Source organism: Chinchilla lanigera, unplaced genomic scaffold (genome assembly GCF_000276665.1).
Source record: "Chinchilla lanigera isolate Chin_1 unplaced genomic scaffold, ChiLan1.0 scaffold00074, whole genome shotgun sequence".
Taxonomy (NCBI): domain Eukaryota; kingdom Metazoa; phylum Chordata; class Mammalia; order Rodentia; family Chinchillidae; genus Chinchilla; species Chinchilla lanigera.
The window spans coordinates 10711055-10729794 of NW_004955475.1; the positions used below are offsets into that span (position 1 = coordinate 10711055).

General features: G+C 52.1%; 1 protein-coding gene across 4 annotated transcripts in view; it reads left to right on the plus strand.

Moving 5' to 3' along the window:
• The first annotated feature begins 1115 nt into the window (after nt 1-1115).
• Nlgn3 (neuroligin 3) overlaps nt 1116-18740 on the plus strand; it is a 23688-nt gene continuing 6063 nt past the window's right edge. Inside the window, exons 1-7 of one of the 4 annotated variants that reach the window (XM_013502847.1) lie at nt 1116-1254; nt 3890-4541; nt 5183-5242; nt 9850-9909; nt 10572-10730; nt 11537-11686; nt 18370-18555. In XM_013502847.1, the coding sequence (XP_013358301.1) occupies nt 4085-4541; nt 5183-5242; nt 9850-9909; nt 10572-10730; nt 11537-11686; nt 18370-18555 (1072 nt within the window). In that variant the 5' untranslated portion in view covers nt 1116-1254; nt 3890-4084. The remainder of the gene's footprint in view (nt 1255-3889; nt 4542-5182; nt 5243-9849; nt 9910-10571; nt 10731-11536; nt 11687-18369; nt 18556-18740) is intronic. The other 3 variants (XM_005401651.2, XM_005401652.2, XM_005401653.2) reach the window with 3 other exon arrangements.

An 18740-nucleotide genomic window follows, 5' to 3' on the forward strand; every position in this document is an offset into this window, starting at 1 on the left:
TGCCGCTGGAACTGCTTGTTTTCACATGACCCACCTTAGCAGTTACCCAGAATGACTATTGCTCGCTCCCATTTTACAGTGCAGAAAACTTAAAACTTGCTCCAGAGTCACATTTGGAGCTGTGGCTGGGCCATTCTCAGGCCCCTTTCCTTGGCTTTGAGTCCTAAATCCAAGGCTGTGTAGGAGAACCAGCTGATTTATGATAGTGGAGTCTTCTGATCTGCCTAGCTAGGACTGGAAGAGGACCAGTGGCAGCCCGGTGGGTGGGTGGTACAAAAAGATCTGGCAACTTAAGGGTAATGTCCAAGCCGTTGTTGCACCCTGTTGCTGAGAAGTATCAAGCGTGTGGGTAAAACCAGGAGTACCAATTAATACCCAAGTTAAAAAAATAAAATTCCTCTCCGAGGTCCATCTACAAAGCCCTCATGCATATGGGATTTTCACTTTAAGAGTTATATGTAGAAGGAATTGAACTCTGACAGGGTAAAGGCAAACATGACTGAAACTGTTCCTGCCTAATTCTGTCCTAACATTCCATTGCCACAGCCTTTACAGGGGTAAACGCTTCTCGGATAAGGGACATTCGGAGGGGCATGGGGTGCTAGGCCGTCCGGGTATGTGCACTACATACAGAAACACGAGGCAGAGACGGTCTGGGAGGGAGTAGAGGTTGAAATGGTCAGACACCTGGCCCCAGCTGAAGCAGTAGGGGAAAGGAACGACATTGACCTTTGGGAGAGTGACAGATGAGGGCAATGTGGCCCCACTGGTGGTTGCTGGCTGGGTAGTTTTGCGCTGAGGAGAGATGAAGGCTGAGTGAGATTGAGGCATGTCTTTGTGGAGTGCGACTGGGGGGGGGCCTCAGTTTCTCCCTTTGTTTCAGGGTCTTAAGCTTTGCAGGTAAAGTTTAGACTGGCTGCCCTGAAAGATTACCTGCCTGATAGTTTGTGGGAAGAGGTGTGTGTGCTCAGAGACAGGAGAGCGCGTGAGCAAAGCTTGCCTGAGCATGGGGGAGGGGGAGTTGGGGCCAGGCCGGAGGACTTGAGCCATCCCTGGCACAAAAGGAGTTAAAGGCAGGGACCGCGCCCCCCCCACCCGTATCCGGACACGCGCAGCGCGCCCCCTTGGTGCGCGGGCACAGCAGCCAGGCTGCCGGAGAGCTGATCTCGGGATTCGGGTGCCGAGCCCTTGGCCTGGAGGCGATATGGGTGGTCCGTGGCCGGGTTCAGTCGCTTGCAGCAGTCCCGGGAACAGGTGAGGCCACCTGCCCCGGTCTCTCATCCTCTCGCTGCCCATACCTCGCCCCCATCCTATCCCCTCCCAATCCCAGGCCCCTCCACTCCCCATCCAGCGGCCCCCATCCCTCTCAACCCCGTGTTCTCCATCGACACCCTGCCCACCCCAGTAGTCCCCTGCTCCACTTCTCTCCACCTCCTCCCTAAATCTTGCTTCCCTATCATCCTCCCGCCCATAGTCCGCTTTGCATAGCCCATCCTGCAGGCTCACCCAAATATCCCTATTGAGGACCCCCGGTCCCATTCCTGTATTGCACATTGCCAGCCCCTCCTCCCCTGCAGTGCAGCCCTGTTCCCCTTCCATCCGAGCATCTCCTAGCCAGGCTCCCTCCCCCACGCCTGCAGCCCCCCCACCCAATGGAGGCCTTTATTCCATCCTCCCCATTCCAGTACAACTCCATCCCCCAAGTACCATTCAAACCTATGTAGCCCCCGGTACTGCAGTTCTCAGTTCTGCTCCATTCCTGCACAATGCCCCTCACCCAATACCACTCGAGCCTCAAAAGTACCCCCAGATTCCATTCTCATCCCTGGCATTGCTGCCTCCCCTTCTCTTCTCCCAAATTGCAAGTTGGACCAGGATGGAGATCTTAGCCTTGGGAACTCACAGTGGGTCCTAGGGTACAGAGGGCATTTGGGGGTCGGTTGGTTCGTCTAGGTGTTCACGGGGAGGTACTGTAGGGAACTGACTCAAAGGGGAATTTGGCATTTGGCATTTGGCGCGGAAGGGTTACTGGCGAGGAAGGCAATCCCTAAAGGGTTAATGGGATTCGTGAGGTGGGGTGGCACCGAGGGGGTTAATGGGGGGTTGCTGGCGGGGAAGCCGTGTGAATGAGCGGTCTGTGCCCCGGAGTTGCCATGGAGACGGTGAATGGGGGGATTGTGTGAACTCAGCTGCGGACTATCCCCCCCAAATACACACCCACCCACTCCCTCCTGCCCCACCTCCCTGCTCCTACCCCTTCTTTCCCCTTCCCCTCCTCCCGTCTGCCGGGGTGCATTCTGGGCAGTGTCTAGGATCTTCCCCCCATACTTTGCTCCCCATTTCCCTATTTCCTCCAAGCCCCCACCCCTTTAGTCACTTTACCCACCCTCCCTCCTCCTCCTGCCTCCTTTTCTCTCTCACACTGTCTCTGTCTCTCTCTGTCTCTCTGTCTCTGGCTCTGTCTCTCTCTGTCTCTCTGTCTCTCTGTCTCTCTCTCTCTGTCTCTCTCTCTCTCTCTTTCATTCCCCTCCCTTGGTGGCCGATTGCCGGGCGATTGCCGGGCGTTCCCTCTCTCCCTCCCCCATCCCTTCAGCCACTTCTTAAAGGAGCAGGCCTGCAAGCTCGGAGGGCGGGAGAAATGGGGGAAAACTAAATGTTCCTGTGGGGTGTGCGTGTGCGCGCACGCGCGCGTGTGCATGTGTGTGCGCGCGCGCACGCGCACACACACACGAGCGCGCAAGCATGTGTCCGTGCATGTGTGTCTGTTGGCATGTGTGTCCATGTGGGTGCATCTGTATGTGCCTGTGTATATGTGTTGACTGTGTAACTGTCAGAAGGCCTATGTGTCTGTGTTGCTATTTCGTTTGTCTCCACCTGTGTGTCACCATTATGCTGCATGTGTCTGGATATTTACCTATGCGGGTATGTGTGATTGTATTTCAGTAAGTCTGTGTGTCTCTAAATGTATCACTCTGTGAGGCTTTGGCCGTGTGAGGCTCTCTGTTGCAGAATATGGGACTGTAGAGGGGATTTCTGTGGGTTTGGAATGTATGTGTCTGTGAGGGAATATCTCGGGGTCTGTGTCTATGATCCTGGCTTAGTTTCTCACACTGCCTCTTTGAGTCTTTTGTGAGTTTATTTCTATGAGTTTCTGGGTGTGTGTCCTCAGACTCTGTTTATCTTGCACTTAACTAACATACACAATGCCTAGCATGCTAGGAGACTAGTTCCCGCCCTCCGTTCTGGCATTCGGTGTGAATTAAGGGATAGCCAGCAGAACGGACCAAGGTTTAATTTGGAAGCAGTGAAGGCTGAGGAGAAATGTACATGTCCGGCAGGGGCACACGAGGGTCGGGATTCCACTCCACATGTGACAGGAGACAGGAGTGAATGGCTGTGTGTCCCCTCCCTTGCCTGAGGGTGAAAGGCTGTAGGTGGGGGGAGGTTCTGCCTATCGGCTGCTTTTCCTTCTGATGCCTTGGTGTTCCTGAGTAAGGTTGCCAAGCCTACCCCTCTCCTGATGCAGAGGTCTCGGGTAGGATTACCAGATCCCAGGAGCTAAACTGCTCAGTGTTCACACAGTATGCCCAGGGACCCCTTCTCCCTTTCCAGCACCCTCCTCCCAAGCTTGTGCCACCGTGGCTCCAGCTGATTCTGAACTCAATTGGTTATGGAGTTAAAGTTGAGGACCGTAAACTTGCAGTGACAACTAGATTTCCAACCACGGCCAGGCAAATAGGATGGTTCTGACCAGCAATGGACCATCTGTGAGTTCCTGAAAAACTCTCCTCACTGTAGGAGAATAAGCCAAGCTCAGCAGGGGCCCAGTGATGGACTCTGTGGCCCTCCCAGAACTTCTTGGATGACATATGCCTCCCTCTTTCCACAGGCCTGTCTGGCCCTGAGTCCCCTTTCTGAAGCGGTGGTGCTTGGACGACCTGCTCTCTCCGTGGCTGGGCACTTGTATGTGCCTTGGAGAGCACAGTTTTGAGGTTCAAGTCAGTGTGACCATGAAGGGGCTGCCTATGGGGCTGATGCTGTGACACTGGAGTCTGCCATTCCTGCCAGTCCCCCTGCCCAGAACATGTGGCTGCGGCTTGGCCCGCCCTCGATGTCCCTGAGCCCCACACCCGCAATTGGCCGGAGCCTGTGCCTCACCCTGTGGTTCCTCAGCTTGGTGCTGAGGGCCAGTACCCAGGCCCCAGCACCCACAGTCAATACTCACTTTGGAAAGCTAAGGGGTGCCCGGGTACCATTGCCCAGTGAGATCCTGGGGCCTGTGGACCAGTACCTGGGGGTACCCTACGCAGCTCCCCCGATCGGCGAGAAGCGCTTCCTGCCCCCTGAACCACCCCCGTCCTGGTCGGGCATCCGGAACGCCACACACTTTCCCCCAGTGTGCCCCCAGAACATCCACACAGCTGTGCCCGAAGTCATGCTGCCAGTCTGGTTCACTGCCAACTTGGATATCGTCGCCACTTACATCCAGGAGCCCAACGAAGACTGCCTCTACCTGAATGTCTATGTGCCCACAGAGGATGGTGAGTGCTGCAGCCGGGCACTGCGCCTTCCCTGCCTCCCGCCTGCCCCGCTGTGTTTGTGGCTTGCATGTGGTCGTGTGCCCTGCAGCATGCGTCCGTCTGTCTGTGAAAATGCTTCTAACCATCACTCTGCTAGGCCTCCCTCCCCTCCCTGTTCTTCCCTCTCCCAGCATTGTCTGAGCTCCCATGTGTGAGTGATACTGTTGCCAGGAGGGGCCTGGCAGGCCTGAGAGCTTTGACAAGTCTAGGTCCAGTGCTGGATGGGGTTCCCTGGGGGAGTATGGGTCACTGCTGGCAGCTGCCCGCGGGAGGATGCTGGCTCCACCAGGCCCCCCCCCCTCGTTGCCATTCCACCTGCTTCAAAAGGTGGTAGATGTATGTGGCCGAGAGAGCTGGGTGTGTGTGGGGAGCGGGGGACAAGCCTGGCGGGCAATGCTTAGGTGCCTCCTCGTTCGCTAGCTGACGCCTCCTCCCGCGGGGGTCACACTAAGGTAAGTGACAGAAACAAGGAGATGGTGGGACAGGCTCTCTGCCATGTGCCACCTGCAGAGCAGCTCAGCTCTTGGGGCCTGGGGGGTGGGGGGTGCATGCCCCTGGGCAGAGGCCTCTTGTTATTTTTTAGTTTTTTATTCATTTTACAGTAAAGCGGATTTCCAAGGAATGCGCCCGAAAGCCCAACAAGAAAATTTGTAGGAAAGGAGGTAGGTAGCGAGCCGGTGGGGAGGGAGAGAGAGAGAGAGGGAGGGCTGCCTGCCCACCTGCCCTTGCCCCTGAGGACCCAGCCTTCCTTCAAGTAGCCCAGGCTCAGGGGGCGATGAGCAGGCATAAAGCCCACCTCAGGCAAGGGCCCTACCTGCTTTTCAGGGAGCATTTGGTGACCTAAGTCAGGTTCAGAGCAGAAGCAGCAACCCCACTGCCCCCAATTTTCCAGCTCCAAATCCCACCCTAAAGTATGTGCCAAAGAAGAGCCACTGGCTCTCTTGGTGACACCTCAAGAGGAGCTCTAGGGATCTGAGATGGAGCCAAAGGCTCCCCGCTTCCATGGGTGTGGAGCCACAAGATCATCCCTCCAGTTCTGTGTCCTGGGTTGAAAGTTTAGACTCAACTCTTCCTTCTCAAAGCTTAGATTAAACATGTATACAGAATTACTCCTTACACACACACACACACACACACACACACCCTACCTTACCACCTCTGACCAGAACCTTGCTGAGAGCCCCAGGTTACTCTAGTGGCAGAACTCGGGGTCTCTGGGAAGAATGGACTCCAAAGGAGGCAAATTTTAAATTGATCCTCTTGCCGGGCATGGTGGCGCACTCCTGTAATCCCAGCACTTGGGAGGCTGGGGCAGGAAGGTCACTGCAAGTTTGAGGCCAGCCTGGGCTACATAGTGAGTTCAAGACCACTCTGAACTACATAGTGAGACCCTGTTTCAAAAAACCAAATAAGAGCTGGGGTATAGCTCAGCGGCACAGTGCCTGCCTGGCGAGCACGATTGTGAGTTCGATTCCCGGTACAAAATAAATAAATAAGTAAACCCAATAACCAAATAAATAAATAAACAAACCTTGCCAAGAAGACTCTATTCTCCTGGTTAGTTCACCTTCCTGTTCAAACCACTCTAGGCTTTCTGCAAAGTATTCTCATCTTTACCTCAAAAAATGTTCCCCTCATCTTGAGGAGTAAGGCGGGAAATCAGCATCCCAATTTTACAGATGAGGAAATAGGCCCAGGGGAGTGACTTGCTGCTGCTCAAGGCCCTGTTGCTGGTCTGTGGCAGAACTGGGACCAAAACCTGGGTCTCTTGACCCTCAGGGCGTGTTCTTTCCACTGTAGCACACGGAAGCAACTCCCATCTGGTCATTCCTATCTCTCCAAGTCCAAGAAAAAAAGTGGTGACACGTGGCCGGGTTGGGCTCACTTGGAAACACTAATGGCCTAAGGAACAGGTGGACAATCACAACCCGATCCCTGCAATCCTCTGGCAAGTTTGGGGTTTGTTTCTCTTTGATTTCCTAGGGCAGGGTTTCTCAGAGCAGGGCCACTAACATTCCTGGGATGGGATACTCCATCCTGAGTAAGACTCTCTTGGGGGAGAGCTGGGAATCTACACATAGAAATGTGCCCTGAGTATCTTTAAGCACATGCTGGAGCACAGAGTGAGAGGCAATGCTCTCAGGACTGTGCCTCACTGCCCTCCGCCCCAAGCTTGGGACCTCATACACAGTGGGCAGTCCATCGATGTTTCCCCACGAAGGTGGAAGCACTGTGGTGCTGCAGAAAGTGCAGGTCTGAGAAGCACAAGGCCTCACTGAGTCCCAGCTCTGCTGCCAGCTCACTGTGAGACAATAGGCTAGTCTTTTCCTTTAAGAACCTCTTTCCACATCTGAAGGTGGAAGGAGACCATTCTGGCTTTAACATTCCATCAGCCTATAAATAAATTCAGAAAACCTGTAATCCTAGCACTCAGGAGGCTGTGGCAGGAGGATCACCACAAGTTTGAGGCCAGCCTGGGCTACGCAGTGAATTCAATCCTGGACTACACAGCAAGACCCTGTCTCCAAACATAATTAATTAATTAATTAATTCAGAAAAAGGGTCCCTTACACCTACTGCTATATTTGATGGGGTGTGGTGAGAAGAGATGACATTACTATTAACAATTTCTTAGGAAGAATGACTTCCCCAAGGCTCCAGTAAGTACCTAGGGCAGTCTAGGCCAGCCCTGAGACTTGCCAGAGAGCTGGCTAAAAGCCACCACTCAATCCCAGAGTTAGTAGCCGGGCGTGGTGGCGCACACCTGTAATCCCAGCACTTGGGAGGCTGAGGCGGGAGGATCGTTGTGAGTTCGAGACCAGCCTGGGCTACAAAGTAAGCTCAAGGCCAGCCTGAGCTGCATAGCGAGACCCTGTCTCAAAGAAAAAAAAAAAAGACAACTCCCAGAGTTTACCAGTCACAACTGTGGACGATGGGCAAGGCCATGTGCTAGATGTGGTTGGTATGTGGAGGGGTGTGAGGCAGAGGATTTTCAGTGACAAAAGGCCTAATCACTACTCTGAAGTAGCTCCTTGCCTGGTATTACAACTCAGCTGCTTCCCCCTAAGCCCCTCAGGCCACTCTAGGAAGTGGGCTTCAGAAGGTTTGGAGGAAGGCATTCCGTCATTTTGCTGTTCAAAGTGATGTCCTATCCAGACCCTGCTGGCCATTTGGAACAGTTACAAATTGTACCCCTCTGGGGAGACCCATCCTGAGACCCTTAGGGCTGTGTATGCATAGGTCAGGCAGAATGGCCTGGGTTGGATCCTGGAGCAGCATAGGGTGATGGTGCCTGACAAGGGTCATAGCAGCAAGGAGGTGCTCGCAAGGGCCAAGCTGAAGGAGCAAAGGAGCCTGGGACAATACAACCCAGGGAGCACTCAGAGAGGTGCAGAAAGGACGCATCTTCTAAGTCAAGGATGATGGGAAACGAGTTTCCTGGGGAAAACCTGTCCCATCCCCCAACCCTGTCAAACTGGACGGAATTCTCTGGAGATGAGTGATTCCCTCCAGTCTGGTGGGCTGTCCAAGTCCCACTGGATTTCTAGAGGCAGCACTGGCAGGGGTTGACCTAACATGTTAAAGATGATAGCTACTACCGGAAGTTCAGGAAGCTGGAGGTCGTTTCTACTCTAGGGCTGGGCTGTTGCCCTAGTTGAAAAGCCATTTTGTAGTGTGGAGATGGTTCTGTTTTGATTAATAGCTATAAGGAAATTTAGTCACCAGCACTCAGACTGGCTGAGAAAGAGGGCTATTTACTTCCTCCAGCTTGGGCATATCTGGTATCAGAGACACAAGAGAGCAAGCCCTGGGCTACCAGCAGAATTACCTCAATTTCCCCACAATGGCCAGCATGCAGGCAGTAGGTCCTATCTCTCCACAGTCATTCCGGGACACACTTCTAGCCTCCTTAGAAGAGGAAAGAGCCGGGTGTGGTGGCGCACGCCAGTAATCCCAGCACTCAGGAGGCTGAGGCAGGAGGATCGCTGCAAGTTCGAGGCCAACCTAGGTTACAAAGTGAGCTCAAGGCTAGCCTGAACTGCATAGCAAGACCCTGTCTCAAAAAGACAACAACAACAACAAAAAAAACAGGAAAGAGAATCGGTGCCAGCCTACCCAGTTCCTAAACGTCTCTTTTCCCTTCTAGTCTCTTTTCTCTTCTACTCTCCTCTCTCCTCTCTTCCCATCCCCTCCCTTCCACGCTCCAGCTCTTTCCTCATCTCTGTCTTCCCTTTCCCTCATCTCCAAAAGATGGCCTGGTGCAGTGGAAAGACCATAGGCTGTGGAGTCAAGCAGACCTGGGTTTGAATCTCACCTGTTGCATTTCCTAGCTATGTGATGTTGAGCAAGTCACTTTACCTCTCTGAACCCCAGTTTCCCCATCAATGAAGCAGGAGTAAGGACAGCACCTAGCTTATTGGGCTGTAAGAGTCAAACGATATGGCAAAAGCAGAGTGTCTGGCACATGGTAAATATTCAGTATAGGGTAGGAACTAATCAGCATTATTTCTATCTCTTTCTCTCCCTCTCTCCCCCCTCCCTCCCTCCTCACTTTATTCTTTTCCCCTTTGCTTCCTTCCTTCCCTCCCTCGCTCCTCTGGCTCTCTATACATCACTGAGCAATGCTTGCTGCTCTCAAGACTGGTTCCTGTGGGCAGGAGCCCCACGCCATTAGCCAGGGCAAGGGACCCCAGTGAGCAAGGCCAGCGGGAAAGCTTCAGCTCGCATTTCCTCCCGGGGGAATCAGAGTCAGCTGAGGCCCAGCTTGAGCCTGCCCGTTGGACCCTGGTAGCTCAGGCCTGATGTCCCTGGTACACATTGATATCCACACGTGCTGGCAATGTCACCTTCATCTTCAGTACCTGCCCTTGCTCTCCAGCTCTACCTGCCTGTGTACATATGTGAAGCCCCTTCCACGCAGAATGAACCCTTCCCTGAATGGGTCTCTGGCTCTGTGCCCCGGCCCGCCTGCTGCAACCCCCTTCCTAACTGGGAAGGGAGTTGGTTGAGAGGGGCTGCTGGGAACAGGGAGGCGGGGCAGGGAGGCACAGGGAGGCCAGCACAGCAGAGGCCTGCACCACCATCATCCTGACTAAGGTCTGGGCCTCAGCCCACCCATTCCCTCAGTTCTTGCCATCCCTCCTGCCTGTCCTGGGCCCAGGCCCAGAGCTGGCTTGCTGGGCCACACTGCAGTCATGCTGTTTTTGAATTCTCTCTCTGTTTTGTTCTCTGTTCTGTGCTGTTGTGTCTCCCCGTGTCTGGTCCCCAGGATCCGGCGCTAAGAAACAGGGCGAGGACTTAGCGGATAATGACGGGGATGAAGATGAAGGTATTTGGGGGCTGCAGGGCGCGGCGGCTGGTGCATGGCACAGAGCCCCTCCCCTCCTCAATGGGGAGAAGCCCCGTCTGTCTGTCTGTCCGTCCGTTGGTGTGTTTTTGTTCCTGTACGAGGCCGCTGGGCCGCTGTCTTTGGCCTCATTGGCCACTGGGAGTTCCGGGGTGATGGACACGAGCAGGGGACCACAGCAGAGCCATGAGGAGGGCATCTTCCTCACCCTGCCCTTCACCCTCCCCCATCTCCTATGGCTCATGGGCACCTCCCCTCCGAGCAGCAGGGAGAATGGTGAGCAGGGGGGGCAGCTGGGGAATGGCACAAAGGAAACTGGATGGTGAGCGGATACTGGCGGTTCACGGAGGAGAGCCCCGTGCGCACAGGGAGCCTGTCCTGGAGAGGGGTCGAGCAGGCTGGCTCACTGAGGAACAAGACAGTAGCAGCAGAAGGGGACAGAGCCTCCCCAGTCTTCTCCCAGAAAGAGACAGGCGATCGCAGGGCCCGGGGCTGCAGTAGGTTCAGGACAGGACCAGAAAGACTGTGGCTGACGTGCCGGGCTGAGGCCGGGGCACCAGAGCTGTCAGTAGACGTCATAAGATCCCTGGGCGGTGATCGGATCAGCCTTCCTGCTTGGGATAACAGGTTCGTTTGTTCTGCAGCAGAGAGCATTCCGGTGTACCTCTGCACCCTGGGCCTGGCCCTTCACGAATGGAAGGGCCAGACAGCTCAGAGGGACCCACTGGTGACGGGTAGGGCTGTGCTGCTGTGGCAGAGAGTGTTGGGCCAGCTCAGAAACCAACAGGCTACAGGCAGAGGCGGTAAGGCCTGGAGCCTTCTCTTGACTGCCCCAGCGCTGACACCACGCTGTGGGCCTGGGAGAAGCCATTGGACGGGCCCTGGCTGAATGGCCTCGGGGGAGGCTCCCTCTTCATCTAATGCTGGCAGGGCGCAGGCTCACTCCTTAGTTCTGCCCTCTCCCCAGTGTTTCCAGTCAAGTCTGCCCAGGGAGAATGGGGTAAATGGGCATGTGGCTGAAAAACCATGTCAGTAAGGTTCCCCTACCCTACCCCTGCCATTCACTCTCTCCTCACACCCTTCCTCGTTCTCTCCCTGTGCCACCTCCTATCCCCACCCCTCTTGTCTCTGTCTGCACTGGGGGGCCGGCAGCTGCCAATGGCTGTTTTTCCATGTAACTGGTCTAGTTTGGGGGTTTCAGGGCTCCCCAGCCCCTGCTCTCTAAAGCCTTGTCAGGTCCCAGGACTCCTGGATGCCCAGGGCAGGGACTCACCTGATACAGCCAAAAGATAAGCCATTCCTCTTGCTGCTGCCCCCACCACAAAGCCTGACCATGGCCCACCTAGGCCCAGCAATATCTGGCATGCCAGGCCGCCTCCCCTTGGGAGGCGTTTAAAATCTGAATCTTTGAAAACATCACTGAAGTTCAACCATCTCTGGCCGATGCTTGAGCTCTAGGCTAAACACCCCCATGAGTCCTGCCCTCAGCAATGGCGGCGGTGTGTCCTGGCACCTGGGATAGCTTTGCTGCCCACACCCCCCAGGCCTGGTGGGGGTGGGGGAGGAAGGGCATGCTACCCAGCCTGTGTCTCACCCCTTCTCCTTGCAGACATCCGGGACAGTGGTGCTAAGCCTGTCATGGTCTACATCCATGGAGGCTCTTACATGGAAGGGACAGGCAACATGATTGATGGCAGCGTCCTCGCCAGTTATGGCAATGTCATCGTCATCACCCTCAACTATCGGGTTGGGGTGCTAGGTATGGTTCCCTGCAGGTACCTGAAGGGAAGGCTGGCTTCTCATGGGGCAAGAAAGAATCCTAGGGAGTTCAAAATGGGCTGCTTGTATTCTCTAGCTGGTGTCAATGACCGTAGTCAAAATGTTGTTATCCTATGACCACTACCCAAGTGCTGGGGGTGTCTCTTGTATCCCCAGGTTCTTTCTTGGAATATTTAGATGCCACTGCAAATCCAATTCAAACTGCAAGCCAGGTCTCCCAGACTTTTGCTTGGCTGAGTTTTGTAGCATTCGTTAACTTTCTAGTGTCTTATTCTCATCCCTATCCACCCAGCTCCACAGCCCTAATACCCATACAGACCAGGCAAAGTGCCACATGCCTGTAATCCCAACTACTTGGAGGCCGAGGCAAAAGGATCCCAAAATCAAGGCCACCTGGGGGAACTTACACAGCCCCTGTCTCAAAATAAAATAAAAGTGGTTCAAGGATGTAGGTCAGTGGTAGAGCACTTGCCTAGCATGCATGAGACCCTGGGTTCAAATGCCCAATACAAAAAAAAAAAAAAAACCCACATACATAACATACACAGATGTTCCTTCTAGTCCACCCCATGTCCATATACTAACACACCCTCACGTCTGCCTGTACACTCCCCACCCACCCCGTACGTAGTTATTTCTCACTCGTGCCCACATAGCATGCATGCATGTAGCTTCGCATCCACAGCCACAAACCTCCTTGTACATAAGCACATCCTCCCACCGCTGCGTATACTCTTCACACTGTCTCGACCACACCCACTTCCACATACTCACTGTACACTTCTCATCCACACGGATTTCTCTCACTTTCCATACACACATACAATTCTCCTACACTTCTCCTACATACTTCTCTGTATCCACATTTACACACCTCCACACCACACGTGCCCACATCCCAACTTCTGCCCACCCCCGTATTAACACCCCACACAAAGACCTACATCCTGCACACCTGCACCAAATCTCCATACACTTTTTTGTGGGGAGAGAGGTTTGAGACAGGGCCTTCCTATGCAGTTCAGGCTGGCCTTGAACTCACTTTGTAGCCCAGGCTGGCCTTGCACTCATGGTGATCCTACTGCCTCAGCCCCCTGAGTCCTGGAATTACACGTGTGTGCCACCACGCCTGGCTAAAAACTCCATATACTTTCAGTGAACACAAACATTCCTCCCACTCCCAACATACACACACCCATGTCCTCTTCCACATTCCACTTCCGTTTTTGCTCCGCACCCGCACACGATGCACATATATACACATCTGACCTCACTTTCCCTGTGTAAATACAAAGCAATGTTCTGCTCCACATGCAGATACCCTTCCCTATGTCTATGCGGTGCCCCATATTCACAAATGCTACACACACACGTAGACACCGTTTTCCTGCTTCCTCTTCTACACACATTCTATCCACTACAATTATGCATCTCCCCATACCCCATGTATATACATACTCATAGACCCCTACAGATATGCACACACTACATGTATTCATACATACACTCTCCCACACGTGCCCTGCATATATACCCAGTACACACGCGTACTTATTCCCTCACCCCACAAGTACATATACATCCATGTGCTTAGAACTACATCTACACACACACACACACACACACACACCTATACCCACCTGAACCATGTTTCTGCTTCTTCCCATATTTACATGTCCCATATACACACACAAAGACAGTCCTTCTATTCTCTCCACACCTACGTCCCCATTCATCCCCACCTCATTCCATGTACATACTCCTGCACATACACACTTATTTCCCAAATGCCTTGTTTGTTTTTAAGAAGGGCTCTCATTGCGTAGTTCACGCTAGCCTTCAACTAGCTATGTAGCTCAAGCTAGCTTCAAACTCATGACCCTCCTGCTTCAGCCTCCTAAGCACTAAGATTATAGGCATGTGCCACCACTCCTGGCTCCCAAATGTTTTTTTTCAGACACTCCCACACACCCTTCCCCCTACAGACTACCATGCACATGCTTGTTAGAGTGCTGTAGGCTGTCCCTCTACCCTGTGCCTTCCTTAATGACCACCAGTGCCTATATGTGACCAAGGTCTTGAGGTAAACAGTGCTTTGGAGAAAGCACACATAGCCTTGCCCCCTTTCATCATATGCTCACCCAGGCTCCACATCCCCGTACTTGCATGAAGAAGTCAACTGCTTAGCTAGAGGGCTTGTGTCCTCAAAGTTCTAACGGGGGTCTAGGCTGTTGGTCAGGTCTGCGGGCCTGGGGGTATTAAGCCTGGCTAACTCCACAGCCACTTGGGGGACAAGATCTTATTTTAATTTGCTCCTGATGATTTGTGCCAGTTCCAATCCCAGAGGCCCTGGCACTCATTTCGCTTCGGGGCGTGGTTGTATGCATGCAATGGTATTCTCCTGTGGACTTACCCTTATTACTATGTACGATAGGAAGATACTATTTGAGGTTTAGACTGAAAATATGATACTCCCTGAAAAAAGCAGAGTTTGTGTCTCCTTTGGTGGCTCCTAGGACATGAGGTATGGAGCATACAGGGAACTTTTTGGTCTCTCCACAGTCTGGTGGGCTTTGAATTCCATGGCTCTGCCCCTGCTCCTCTGTCTTTCTGCATTGCCTCAGATAACCATGGCATGGCTCTTCTAAGTTCTTTCCTGTTAAGAAAGGGATCTGAATAGCACGACACCGTGAAGGTGGCTATAAATGTACACAGCAGGGTTGCACAGTTCCTAAACAGTAATAAACGTACAGACTTAATCACACACATATACAGAGACACATGATAGTTGACGGCTGAAAGCAATTTTGCTAATTTCTTTTCTTAGAGTGATAGAAAATATTCTATTCGGCTACTTTTGCAAATTATAAACACAAAGCTCCGTTCTATAAGATTTATTGGACTGTCCGGAGAATACTAACAATGTGCTTCAGCCCCACAATCAGAGCAGCTGGGAGTGGAGGAAAAGAGGGAACAGAGGGGGGGCGCAAGAGGAGCAAATCAGGAAGAGAAGAACAGGGAGAGAAAAGAGGGTGAGCGCAACATGGGGAAAATGAAACCGAGAAGGAAGGACACACACATACGATTTGAGAAGAGACAGGATTTCACTAGGATTCGAGGCCTCCAGAGGATCAGTCGAGAGCTGTACGCTGCACGGAAGGCTAGTTCTGCTGAGCGATCCATGTGACATCCAATTTGCTGGTGCTCTACAACCCTTTGGCCGCTGGATTCTTTAAGCTTCTATGTCAGAAGTTCTTAACCTTCTGAGGGGTCATGGACTCTTCAGAGACTCTGGTGAAAGATATAGACGCTCAACAATGCACGCACATACTTATAAAAACAACTTCACATTTCCCCTTGAAGCTCATCCATGAAACTCAGGCTCAAAACCCCCACTATACGGCCTCCTCTCACATGGACAATCAGAACAGCCAATTGCTCTTTGGGCTTAAGCAGTTGACAATCCAGATAATATTACCCCACTTTCAGAACTGAGAGTGGGGAGTTCCCCATCACTTCCTGTGTGCCCTCAAGTTCCCGGTCTGAAACACAAATATGATTAACAAGCCATTGATTGCATTCTGGGTACATACAAGATGTTTTTGTCTTTTGGCACCAGATGTAGAACATGGGTTTGTCCCTGACACTTGGGGATTTTGCTGTGTAGCTGAGGCTTTGTTTTTTTGTTTTCCAAAGCATCCCAGAACTGGTGCCAGTGTGGAACCCAATTACATGCATCCATTTACCCTCGCTCTTGAGCACAAACAAACAATTCACTGTAGGGTGCTTCTCTAGACATCTTGGCTGATTCACATATGTTGAGAATGTCACAGGCTAATCCATGGATCCCCTCTGAGGTGGGGATTGAGAAGCTCCCACTGGGCTTGGGGCCAACAAAAGAAAAAGTTTCCAGCAGTATGTAAGATGTGGATATTCCTGAGGCCAGGGAAGTAGGGGCTTGCCAAGTGTTATTCCAGATTCCAGAATTAATTTAACCCTACCTCCTTCCTCAGGTACCCTCCAGGTAAACTGAAAACCTTGAGTGACACAAATATCTGGTTTTGATACAATCTGCCAGATTCCCTTGTCTTCTCTTGACGAGCAGCTTACCATGTACTGCAGTATAAATTTGGGCCCAGGGAGACCAGTTCAGATTTATTCTGACAGTCGACAGAGTTGGGTATTTCAGCCTCCATTCTCACATAGTTTCTGGGGTTGGCTGAGATACTGAGGATGAACAGCGAGGGACTGCTCTTCCAGACCACCAGGTTGTGCGCTCCTGGTCGGTCAGGTTTCACTGCATTATCTTCCTGAGCCGGTTGGATATAGTGCTTGAAGCGGGACTTCTGTAGTAGGGCTCACCGGCATGGCACCATCCACACACTTCAGTGCCCCTTCTCTGGAGGCTCCCGGGATCTGAGGGAGCAGAGAGGGATGGCTAACTGCTGCGTCCAGCCTTTTCAGGCCTTTGTTCCTAACCCAGGAAATTGGTCCATGTCGAAGAAACCTACTACATACAACTAACTGCATGATTTTCCTGGTAATTAGGACAGACATATTTGACACATTTCACTGGAGCCTTGGCAAAGACTGAAGGCAAGCCTTCTATTGCCTAAATGAAGAAAAGGAAAAGAAAATATAGGGGAAGGAAAGAGGAGAGAAGAAAACTAAGAGACATGCATCGTAATTTTTACCAGAGAATCTCAACGCTTAGGCAGCTGAACTGGGTCTTGGACAGCATAGTTAAGACTAGAAGGGCTGGGGATGTAGCTCAGCGACATACGCACGTGCCTAGCAAGCCGGAGGTCATGAGTTCGATTCCCAGTAACAACAAAAAAAAAAGACTAGAGCAGCTTCAGTTTCTGAATGGACCAGGTGAAGGAGAAGCTGGTTCCTTTGTCTGGAGTAACAAGGGCTCCTTGGTTAACCCTTGTTCAGGTTTTCTCTAATTCTTCCTCCTTTCCTCGTCTGGAATCCAGAGCCAGGGAGAAATTGTGACTAGGTCCTAACAGGAATAGCTAAGTACTTCCCACACTTAATTGTATCAAAGCTAAATTAATAACACACTTAAAGAGGGTGGGACGAGCTCTTTTGCAGAAGCTAGGTACAGAAGGATTCAAGAAAGACAGTGATGAGGTCTTTTGCCTGCTTGAGTCTGAATTCTGTCTCTGCCCATGCACTGCCAGACCACCAGAAAGCTTTCTGTGAGCTGTGGGCACCTTCTCTCACACGGCCTTGCACCAAGTTGATTCCAGGTGCTGTGAATGAGTCTTTAACTGCAGAGTCAACAAATACTGACCCAAATATGGGTTTCCAATGTGTAGGAGCTCTGCGATTACCCACCAGTAAAAAACCCTTCCAAAAGCCAAGCATAGGAGAAGATAGTCTTCCAAGGAAGCTAAGGACAAGGAAGAGATGAAATAAGGCAGGAGGATCAGTCTAAAATGGAGGGGGGGCGCATATAGGACATCTCTGTGGGATAGCCAGCAGGTGGGCGGGAAGGTAGTCTCCATGGCAACAAGTCTCCAAGGCAGCAAATCCCAGCAGGTGGGTGGGAAGGTAGTCTCCATGGTGACACATCTCCTCAGCAGCAAATCCCAGTGGGTGGGCGGGAAGACCTGTTTCTGTGGTTACACTCAGCACTGACTTCCCCAGTTCTCTACCAGTTGAAAAAGATGGTCTAACCCACTGGCTTCTCAACTTTTGCAAATATCAGCATTACCTGGGGAGGCTTGTTAAAAATACAGATTGCTAGGCCCTACCTCCAGAATTTCTGATTCACTGGGCTTTGGAGGAAAGGAAATGAGGACCCACCCCGGGAATGAGGGTAACAGGGCTGTCCAAGACCCAGAAAAGAGGAGGTGGATGAATTTGTACAGGAAAGGCAAAGAGAGCTTAGGAGATTGTTGCCTTTTGGAATCTTCACTTCAGAGAGAGAAGAAAGGAAAAATAAATAACTGTATATCTGCAATCTGCTGGGTTTGTGCTCAATTTATCCTTGCTGCAGTGGTATGAGGTATTTTTACCCCTACTTTGTAGAAGAGGAAACTATGACCCAGAGATTTTGAACACCTTGCCCAAGACCATGAGGCTAGGATGTGACAGAGCCAGGATTCTAACCCAGGACTTTCTGACTTTAAGGTTCCTTCTCCTCCCACAAACGTTAGGATCATGTCCTAGATAATAGTAGGTCAGAGCAGAGGATGCTAAATTATGACCATTTGCAGTTCCTGCAGTTTAACTCTCCTTCCTGGAGGAGGCGGCCACTTTTAATGATTGGAGATCCCTCCTTCCAAACTGGGTAATGAGTGGGAGGCAGGGAGCCAACCTTTCCTATTTTGGTGGTGCTGGACCTTGCAGAAAGGAGCAATGGTTTATGTTAGCAAGGTGGGAGGAGCTGTGTGGCCACATAGCTATCCTGCTGGGTGCGGTGGCACACACTTGTAATCCTAGGACTAGGGAGGCTGAGGCAGGAGGAATTGCTGTGAGTTTGAGGCCGCCTGGGGTACATAATGAGTTCAAGGCCAGCCTGAACTACAAAGTGAGACCCTGTCTCAAAAAAAAAAAAGAAAGAGAAAACAAAACAAAATTCCTGCCTGTCATCTTAACCCAAGCACTCCGTCCTTCTGCCTTCACTATCCTCATGCCCTTTGTCAAATCTAGGTTTCCTGAGCACTGGAGATCAGGCTGCCAAAGGAAACTACGGCCTCCTTGACCAAATCCAGGCCCTCCGCTGGGTGAGTGAGAATATTGCCTTCTTTGGAGGAGATCCTCGCCGTATTACCGTCTTTGGCTCAGGCATCGGTGCATCCTGTGTCAGCCTCCTCACACTGTCACATCACTCTGAGGGTGAGTAGCTCTCGGAGCAAAACACGGTCTAGCCAGATGCTGGCTGTCCGGCCTTCCAAGCTCAGCGATGCCCGACTCCACGCCCTAAGAGCAGCCAGGGGAATCAGTTTCACACCTCCCTGGGGAGACATGGAAAGAAAATGGTTCTCTGGCTCTCTCGCTCGCTCTCGCGCTCTCGCTCTCTC